A 10,647-nucleotide genomic window follows, 5' to 3' on the forward strand; every position below is an offset into this window, starting at 1 on the left:
CAGGCAAAAGGAATTAATAAAAATGCACAAAGCACCTTTCCCAATGTTTACCTATGCACCTATCCAATATGTCACCCACCTGAAGAGCCTTTATACCACAGAACACTTAGATTTTACCAGTGCGGTACAACAACCAAGTACGAAATACCACATACCATCTAATCTGATGCAGCTTTCTATGCAAAAAGGCAAAACTGAAACTGAAGTCAAACTGTCTTCATTTTTACGCTGCTCATGCTCCAAAATATGCCAAAAGTGCAAACTAATTAATTTATACGAGGGGGAGTTCCTAAAGGAAACGTTAAATTAATCATCACAGGTAAAGACGGGCAGCCGGCACAGAGCGGCTGCCTGCGCCTGGCACTTCTCTCCACCTACAGACGCCTCTCCCCGCAGCACTGAGAGGCTCTGGGGAAAGGTGGCTCACGCCTGAGGACAGGGCCGTCCTGAGAAAGGGGTAACGCTGCTTACGAGGGGGTGGCCTGGTTCACGGCCAGACATTCGGTCCCAAGATCATCTTATTTACGGTATTTCAATCTACGGAACTCGCCACGATCTTAAGATACAAAGCAGAACTGAATCACTGAGCGGGTGCACTAGTAAATAAATAAATCTGGACTATGATTTCGAACTTACTAGAACATTTACAAAAGTGAACTTGACAGTGTAGTATTATGAAGTGCACTTTGCACACATCACAAGACTGTACACACGAAAACAATGGACTATCGAGAACAGCAATGATATGACTAAGCTGGACAAAACAAAAATGAGAATATTTTACCAGTTTAAAGTACTAAATAAGAGCCTTTGCTTGACAAGGTGTGGGGCTGCTGGTCCCCATGTGTGTTCCCTAGTAAAGCGCTTACGCGGCAACAATAAAAACACATTACACACCCATCTCCGACATCACTGCAGTCTGGGGGCAGCAGAAAATAGATATGTTCGCTTCTAAAGATTATCAGCATGAAATGATCAATCTGTCTGAGTTGTACTTTGCTTTGGAGAAAAGCATCTGCCAAATGCATAAGCGCTTGTGCAAGTGTGTGTGCGGAGCACTATGGGAGTGCAGCCGTAGCGAGGGCAGAACAGCGTAATGTATACGGGGATACCGCTGTTAGCAATACGGGGAGAAAACTGACTCCTCAAAAAGAGGATGCTTCCAAGCTTTGTGTTTTTTTATTAGTATTTCTACACTTTGGCCCCCAGAAGAGTCATTAACACCTCCTTCCATATCTGACTGCAAAGGCACTGTAATTTACCGGAATAATAAAAGAAGCAGTCGTAAACAGGCGTGCGAGTGTAGGGATGTGCCACGTGTACAAGTCGTTATCGCCACAGGCCTGCAGGGGTGACAATGACACAGGTAAGATGGACCACAATGTTTCCCAAATATACGAGTTATTTTCAAGTCTAGAGAAGTACTAAAGGGTAGATCCTCGGCAATCAATATTAAAATAATTTTGCATTTCCTTCTTAATTTTCCATTAATGCTTTAGTCAGTTTCAAATACGAATACACACACTGCTATGTAAGGACCATATATGAATCTCTAACTACATGCGGCAAAAAGCTGTTGAGATAAACGAAGGCGTCAAGTATTTCTACTAATTTTTCCTCGTTAGCTGCACAGAAGCACAAATATCACGATTAGCAGAGGATTATTAACATATAAGAATTTTACTCATCCTTATCTGGGCAATTCTAGCTCCTAAAAACGTAATTAGTTTTGTGCAAGCAAACACACAGGATGACACCATGATCAGCTATGATCCGAGCCACAAAACTCCGTAGGTCTGACGTGATTTATGCATTTTGCCCAAACTAGGAGAACTGATCAGCATGAGCACCAGAATCAGCCCAGAGATATTTGTTCCCCAGGGCAGGTCAAGCTCATAACACATGACCACGACTTCTTAAAATGACCATCAGTGAAACTTTGTTAGTTTCCTGTATTCCAGTCGTTCCCGTTAATACACAAGAGACAGTATAATTTCTTTTAATGCTTTCAGTTTTTTCCCCAATTATGTGCAACATGCCTTTTGATTTCATTCTACATGCAAATTTTAAATCCATTACAATTACTTGAATTATAACTGGCCATATGAAAATCAACACAGCAAACAGAAGTTAGTCAAATTAATATTTTAAAACTGGGGGGGGGGGGGCAGGGTTTCACAACTGTTTTATGAATTCTGAGTGCTGAAAACAACCTCAACATGCCTTGTAATGAGCTGTTAAATATTGAGAACCTCAACATAAATAAATGTGTCTTCAAAGGGAGATGTGGGATTTTCTCATTTTAATGTTTCATCCACTTGAGCTGGTTCAGTTACACGGCATCAAAGCAACTAGGTAAGGATTACATTCAAGAAAAAAAAGTGACTAGTGATCCCACTAAGGGAAACTAATTGGTGATTGATGGTTTCATACGTTTTGTAACTTTTTCAGGTCTACACCCAATACTCAGATAATTTCACATTAAAATTGATGGAAAGCCTCACACCACTTCTCTACTGCATAACCACACATACAGCAACATGTGGCCATGTATGAAGCCACTGCCTTATCCCAACTCCTGCCATTGTACCCTTGAGAAAGGTAATTTTCCTGAATTGGTACAGTAAGAACTACTGCACTGCATAACATTTACATTTATTCATTTAGCAGACGCTTTTGTCTGAAGAGTCGTACATCTCAGCAAAAATACAATTTATGCATTACATTAAGAGAAAGAGACATAGCTGCAGACACGTGACTCAAGTAAACCTAGTTTGTTACCTACCACTTGCTGCACCGAGGTTCATCGTTCAAGTAGGTGCATAAAACACAGGATAGACAAATCCTGATACCCTCCTACCTTTTTTTTTTTTTGCATAAAAGAGTAAATCACTGTTAACAGAGTAATATACAAACCTATCATCGCTTATTGAATAAATGCATGCAGAGCATCAATGTGTGAAATGCTCAGAAAGCTTGTGGTTATCCTTGTCATGCTAAAATCACTTGAAACTATTCTTATTCTTCAAAAAATGGTAATTTCAATGTTACGGAATTATTTGAAAACATGGCTGTCAACATACCTGCGGTACCACAATACTTTGCTCTTATATACAAGACAACAGGCAACAAAAAACATGCAACTATCTATTAGTGACCATTCAGACTAACTAGTCAAACCTTGGATTAAAGAGATGAGCATTATATATTTCATTATTTCTTTTAGACGTTCTAATATTGTACGCTGTAATCCATAAGACGGTATTTCCATCAGTAAACACGTTTTTCCAGCTCGGACTATGATCAAAGCTCTCCCGTCACACAAAACCCCCACTTCTCTAACAACTAAGTAAAACGGACTCTATGGTATTCGCACTTTCTCAAAATAAAGCTAAATATTCACAAGACGCCTTCCACCCTGCAGAATAATTGCAGCATCATTTGTATTAGTCATGAATGACCGGAATATGAACATTTATTGTTTAACACCAGAACGGCTAGGAAGACGTCCAACTGGAACATTGCAGTACAGTTCATTACTCGTAGGGTGGCCTTATCACCTGGACAGCACATGTTGGGACGTTAACATATTCAGGTTATGCTCTCAGTTAGCGTGTTAGCCTTGAAGTTCCATGAAAGCGACCCCCCCAGCACCACCACCACAATGTGCTGAACAGATGTTTTATATCCATCCCCTCACACTATTGCCATTAGATCTTACAGAGAAAAACCAGTTGATCCCCTCTCTGGAAACCCTTACTCATCTTTAAAAGCCTGTCTTGCAGAACACCTGTGTGGGAAACTGAGCGCTCGTGCCTCCGTCGTAGAACAACCAGCGCAGCGCCTGGCCTCCGACTCTGCCGCACCAGGCCTGCGCGTAACAAACGCCGGAGCCTGTGCCGCATTCTCCTCCCTTGCTGCAGTCAGTCATGCTCAAAGGGAAAAAGATCTCTTGATCTAGTCGCGCTCCAACCTTTTCTGTCAGGACCGAAACCACCTGGGAATAAGCAAACTTTACTTTGTAACCCACCCTAGGTTGTTCTAGAACTTTAACAAGCCTAGGGAGAGGAAACTGGGTTGCCGGTGCAGATTTACCTGCACTCCTGGTTGTCCTGGTATCTCTTGGTAGGGACCGCTCTCTGCGGAGCGGTCTCCATCAGCAGTTTCTCAGTCAGCAGGTTGGAGGGGGCAGGATCACGTACCGGGTGCCCTCCTGCCTCCTGGCCACACTTCCATTCTTCATCCTCATTGAGGGTGGGCAAATAACCTGGTAAAACCTTGCCGTTCTCCAGCGTGGAACCCTGTTCGCTGTACAACTTGGGGCTTTCCCCGCCTGTCCTGGTGTACTCTAGATAAATGTCAGATTTCAGGAACACGGGGTACGTGTTCTCCTCCATCAAAGTCTGAATTTCAGTTTGGGCCTGGTCGAACATGGCCGGGTCGATGTGCAGCTTCATCACACAGTCCTTGATGAAGCTCTTAGTGGCTGGCTTGATCTGCCTGGACACGATCCCATTGTTATCCAGGATGTACTTCTTGTAGATGGCCTTGGCTAATTTCAGCTTCTTCTCCTCGCTGCACTCGCTGGCCTCCAGTTTCCGGAAGCCGCTGCAGGCGAACCAGAAGTCCAGGAGATCGGCACAGTCCTCCTGCCTGAGGAAGGTCCTGAATAACTGGATGCCATCTTGGTCGTCCAGCAGAGAGTGGAGGGACTCAGCCCACTTCACATAAGGGGGAGTGGGGGAAGCGCTACCCTCAGGTTCGTAGCCCAGGTCCAGGTCGGGCCGTCGAGGTGTGGCTGTGGAGGCCTCACCCTTGAGGGTCTCGGCCCTGGTGGAGCAGAAGCCGTAGTCATACTGCCGAGCATCGCTGGACACCAGGTCACCCTCCTCCCCAGGGACCGGTGGTCTCGGGGCATCTTCAGTAAAGTTGGCACCTAAGTCCACTGGGAACACCTTCTCTCTCACGCTCGCGCTCATAACGCCCACGTGTCCAGTCCCAGTATGGCCAAAGTTTCACACAAATTGAATCCAGACTTCTACAAGAACTGCTGCAGAAGAATTCCTCCTAGAAGACAAGGGAAAACAATGAGTGGACTGCTATTTGCACCTCAAGTGACAAAAAGTGCCACTACACCACTGTTCAAAGGTAACTCAACATTTAACTGTAAAGAACTTTTGCATTTATCAAAAAAAAAAAAAAAAAAAAACACAAAATGCATTAGTATTTAAACGTGCTTGTGAACATTAGATCAGAAGAGAACCATCATCCATGTCACAGACTTGATTCATATAAAAACCATGACAAATTAATTCACAGACATTATGCTGAAATTTCAGAGCAAGACTATGCATCCCAATACAATACCATTAAACTTTCAGTTTCAGTATTTCACCATCACAACACTTTTCAGAATGTTATTTTAATGAAGTACTGCTGCGACCCTACTTAACCCTAACATTCGAACTGTATTACAGCCACCAACACTGCAGTTCTGTGACAAACAAAACCTCCTATGCAGAACACTGGTACATAAAGAACAGCAAAAATATTCACCAGATTGTATTACATTTATTCACTTAGACACTTTTCTCCAAAGCAACTTACCATGGATACTAGGTAGTGTTACCAGCCCACACACCTTATTCACCAATGTGACTTATACTGCTAGATGCACTATTTACACCGGGTCACTCATCTATACATCAGTGGAACACACTCTCTCTGTCACTCACACACTATGGGGAAACCTGAACAGCATGTCTTTGGACTATGGGAGGAAACCAGAGCACCCGGGAGGAAACCCACGCAGACATGGGGAGAACATGCAAACTCCACACAGACCGAGCAGGAACCGAACCCACGTTCTCTCGCACCACCCAGGCGCTGCGAGACAGCAGCACTACTCGCTGTGCCACCGTGTCACCCAAATAATACAATGAGAGACAGCTTACACAAATGGTGAATAACCTGGAAAAAAAAAAAAACAAACTGCTGTAAATAAATGCACTTAAATACAAAGTAGGAATGTCTTGAGGATACAGACCAAGTAGAGCTCCCACGACACTAACTGGTTTGGAGAGAACAATCATATTCATGTGACAATAGCTGATAGTGTTAATGATACTGTGTTAAAAACTAAGTTGCACCGAGCAGGTGTTGGCTAAATGAAGGTTAATAACAATAGCTGATAAAAATCCCATTTTAACCTTCATTTCACCAACAATGCTACGATGTTAGATAAGTTCCGCAACAATTTGAAGCAGTTTCCATAACGTAGCATCATTATCACTCGTCTGACACGCGGAAGGTCTTCGGTTTAAATCGGGTGGAAACATCTTCCGTTTTTTTGTTCTCTCATCCAATATCTATCCATCTACCCATTTACACAACAGGGCATTCCTACTGTATTAGCTCAGGGTAAATACCTTGATCGGAATTACATCAGGAGTGGGATCTGAAGCAGGAATCTTCAGGTTGCGAGACAACAACCCTAACCCCTATGTTACCTGCACCTCATAAGTAGACATTCAATTTACCTTTTTTTTTTTTTTAACCCCAGAGGTTAAACAGTGACTTCATAAAATCTGACAATAGTAACATTCCATATTTATTACATTATTAGCTATTTATATACCTGGGCATTTATACGAGAGAAATTCACGGTACGAAAACTCAAGGGCACGACACCGCCGGTTATACTTTGGCTCCAACCTACAAGTGCAGTCCGTTCACCGTGTCACTACCCACAAGTATTACCAAGCAATTTAAAAAAAAAAAAAAAAAAAAAAAAAAAGAAATAAATTAAAACGCAGACCGTCGCTCCGGCCTTGGGCAACGGAAGCTGTGCGAATGCAGTTTAACGCTGGAGATCACTGGTGAGAAGCATCAGCTAAATGTACATCAATGATGTAAATGCTAGGGCTGTCGAGAACATCCCGACGACGAGCCGGTCCACGTCACCCCGACAAGCGAAGGCCGCAACGGCGCCTTTTACATGAAACGTACACAAGCGAGGCCTCCGCAGAGGCCCAGTCTCAGCGTAAAGTGTCCCGCAGCACTAAACAGGTTGTAGTACAGGGCAGTTGGCAGCGTAGCGGTTAGAGGTGCTGCCTTTGGACCCGATGGTTGCAGGTTCGAATCCCAGCTGTAGTAGCCTTGGCTTGGGCAAGGTACTTACCTTAAACTGCTCCAGTAAAATTACCCAGCTATATGAATGAGTAAATAATTGTCTGTTGGTAACATTAGAAGTCATTTGGGAGGGAAACTACAGGGAAATGAAGAAATGCAGGAGTGTAAGGACTGCAGTGTTCATCCACATGATGATGAGAAACACTAACCCTGAGGAGGGGGGGAAAAAAAAAAAAAAAGCAGAACCACTGTGACTGACCCAATGTAATTAGAAAATAAAGTACCAAATCCTCATGCCACAAGAACATCCACTAAAAGCAAATTTATTTTTTTTAAATTATATTTTAAATATATCATTACGCTCACTAACTTTCAGGAGCCCCGCCGCCGCGTCAGTACTCGAAGGAATTTGACTGCAAATGCTCTCGTGTAGTGGGGGGGAAACTAACCCCTCCAATTATTTTTTATTTTTATATTTTTGAATTACTTTTTAAAACGAAGAGGCTTCGTGCGGAAGCCTGCTTGGCGAGCGGAGAACAATCGAGATGTTTGCAGCCAGGGCGGCCGGTGGCGGTGGGCAACTCTGCGAACCTCAACAAACTCCTCCAGCTAGTCTGCTAGCCACGTGTTAGCGCACCGTTTCCAGCAACGTTCGGGGTGTAAAAGACACACAGAGTCGCACAGCGCGGACAAATATTCATTTTAATGTTAATTTCAATACCCTGAAAGCCGGCCATGCCACGGAGGTCCGCGTCGGGCGGAAACCATGTGAAGGCGAGCGCGGCGCACAGGGCTCGCCGAGGAGCCCGACTCGCTGTGAGCCTCCACGGCGTCCAGCACCGGCCGCCTCCGAGCTCCGCGGCGGCGGCCCGCGTCCAGCCGGCAAGCGAGTGCCGCGTAACGGCAACGCTTTCACTCACAGACCGCCTTCTTCGGACGTCGAGCGCGAATGGCTGCTATAGCAGCGGCAGCCCGCCGGCGTCGGGCTCGAACAGCCATTACACGCAGCTAGCTTCAGCAACGCTACCAGCAGCAGCACGGGAACAAAAACAAGGGCCACCGAACCTCAGACGCCCGAGTTTAAATCCAAAAAACTGAGGCGAAAGTGCCCACGCCGGCACGCACACATCCAATTTTTATGCACATAAACTCGTGTTGATGCATTATCCAGCCCAGGCTTTTGCCTCCATTCGCGTTTTACTGAATGAATAAACAACTAAACGCAGTGAGTGTGTGTAGCTACCTGTATAGCTAACTGAGTGATACCTTTTCCCAGCACAACTCTAAGGTTTCTTTTTCGTTGTGTTTCTTTTTCCTTAAAATTTCGGGTTTGTGCGGTCAAGTCGCAAAACCGGCCGAGTGTTTATTCATTAGGTGGTTATTTATTTAAAAATAGGACAGTTTGGTGCTTTAAAAAGTTGTTTCGGAGCCGAAGGGGGCCACACGCTGGCTGGCTGTGTGTGGCAGGCGCCGCGTTTCCGCCAGCGCGCGGCTCGGAGGGCTACAGCTCGCCCGCGCTTTGAAGTGAAGAGCCTCGCAGCGCGAGCTCGAGTCCCGGCCTGCGAGGCAGGGCACGGTGGTGTGGGGGGGGAGGGGAGGCCAGAAACAAACTCCACAGACACACACGCGCGCGCACGGACTGGCACACAGGAGACGTGTGTACACACACACATACACACATACATACATACATACATACATACATACATACACACACACACACACGCACGCCAGGCCCTTCGTTAGCAGACACAACTTCGGAAGGTGATTTACACACGGCGGGCGCGTTAAAAGCACCACCGGCGATGCCCCGCGACAGCCGGCAGCCTCACACACTCCGACGTGATCGATGAGACAGGCAGGAGAGGCAGGCAGGGCGATTCAAAGACACCGAGGCGACGGCACATTTCCATCCCGCACTACTACCGCAACAAACGGTCCACCATGCTAGTGGAAAGAAGGGGGGGGGGGGGTGAAGAAAGAAAAAGTTTCGCGCTGTACCTGTGAAAGGCTTCCCTCTGCGGCCGAACGCATCTGGAGTGCGTGCGCTCACAGTTCGCCGCGAGTCGCGTCATAGCGGCGCTCCGCAACTCTTAGGAAATAACAAAGAGAGCGGCGCGATCCCTTGAACCTCTCCATGGCTCTGTCTCACACTCTCATTCTGACTGTGCGGAGAGTGTGTGTGCGCGTTTGTGCGAGTGAGAGTGTGTGTGAGCGAGCGGACGAGCAGGGGGTGCCAAGCAGCGCCACCTCTGGTGGCAACGCGCGATGCAGCATGAAAAGAGAAGGCGGCTGGAGGCTCCGCACTATTGAGAAATCTTTTTTTTTTTTTTTCCCCCAAAACAATAAACCGCTACATATTCCCGATAAATCAGGCCTCTTTTTAAGGTTCTAACTTCAGTCCTTGAAAATTACAATGTTCATATCAGAGATCCGTTCAGAAACGCATGTTGTTCGAATCCATATTTTATTTCTGCATATTACGTGAGAGCTGCTAAAACTATTTTTTTAAATTAAAAACTGGAATTAATTATTAACGTTAGGCTACACGTTCTAAATTATGCCTTTTTATGGCTTTCCCCGATGGAATTTCCGCATGCTTGCCTAAAAGAAACATTAAAACATTTGTCCGTAACCTCTAAAGCTTTTTTTTTTTAAATGTCATATACATCTATGTAAACGCAAAGACATAACTTTACTACGTATCAAGGACTATATTTTATCATCATTTTTACTTCGTCTGCAATATTAGGCTAATCAGACAAAACCTATGCATACAGCACGCAGCACAGTCCTTGACAGTGTTTCATTTTTAATTATTTTTTGCTGTAACATATCAGCTGCATAATATTTAAATGCTGAGCATGGAGAATACTATTAATGTTAAACATGTCTACAAATCCACTTATAAGCAAACCAGATTAACACCACATTTTCCAACCACAGCCATCTGTGAAAACCACGGTGAGAAACTATAATATTCAGCAACGCCATGAAAGATCGGAAGAAAAAAAAAAATAAAATAAAACTTAATTGAAGTGTTGCCACAGAATACACTACACTACCCAGGTTTAATTTAGTTTTCCATTTTATAAAAAAAATCTTTACCGAATGGAAGAACAATTTCACACACACCCATAAACAATTCAAAAATGCAGAAAAAGATGACTATTTATTCAGAACCACTAATTTCTTTGCAGATTGTCTAGATTAAAGTGCAGTGTAACTGCCCCGGTTTAAATCACTGCAAGTCATTATAAACCGGGGTGGTCTCAATTCTGCTCAAATGAACAGGAGCCACTTGATCCTGTAATGAAGCACATTCCTGAGCAGCTTAATATTCTCAAATCAAAACTCAATTGGGCAAATAAGATATAAATATTTGTGCTGTACTGGAGGAGCTCCAGTATTTCACATCGGCACAGCCCTGCTGTTGACTAAAACAGCAACAATCACAGCAACAGCAGCAATGTATCTGAAACTATCCAGATGTGTCGATAAGGTTATATTTTCAGA

At 44.6% G+C, this 10,647-nt stretch overlaps 1 protein-coding gene across 1 annotated transcript in view; it reads right to left on the reverse strand.

Annotated features, from left to right (window-relative positions):
• The window catches only part of LOC108927488 (axin-1-like), a 28,172-nt gene extending 18,854 nt beyond the window's left edge, over nucleotides 1-9,318 (reverse strand). The window contains exons 1-2 of the mRNA XM_018740826.2: nucleotides 9,133-9,318; nucleotides 4,096-5,067 (exon numbers count right to left, since the gene is read on the reverse strand). Of these exons, the coding sequence (XP_018596342.1) occupies nucleotides 4,096-4,979 (884 nt within the window). The 5' untranslated portion in view covers nucleotides 4,980-5,067; nucleotides 9,133-9,318. The remainder of the gene's footprint in view (nucleotides 1-4,095; nucleotides 5,068-9,132) is intronic.
• Between the last annotated feature and the right edge of the window lie 1,329 nt (nucleotides 9,319-10,647).

The sequence above is a fragment of the Scleropages formosus genome, chromosome 20, assembly GCF_900964775.1.
Source record: "Scleropages formosus chromosome 20, fSclFor1.1, whole genome shotgun sequence".
Taxonomy (NCBI): domain Eukaryota; kingdom Metazoa; phylum Chordata; class Actinopteri; order Osteoglossiformes; family Osteoglossidae; genus Scleropages; species Scleropages formosus.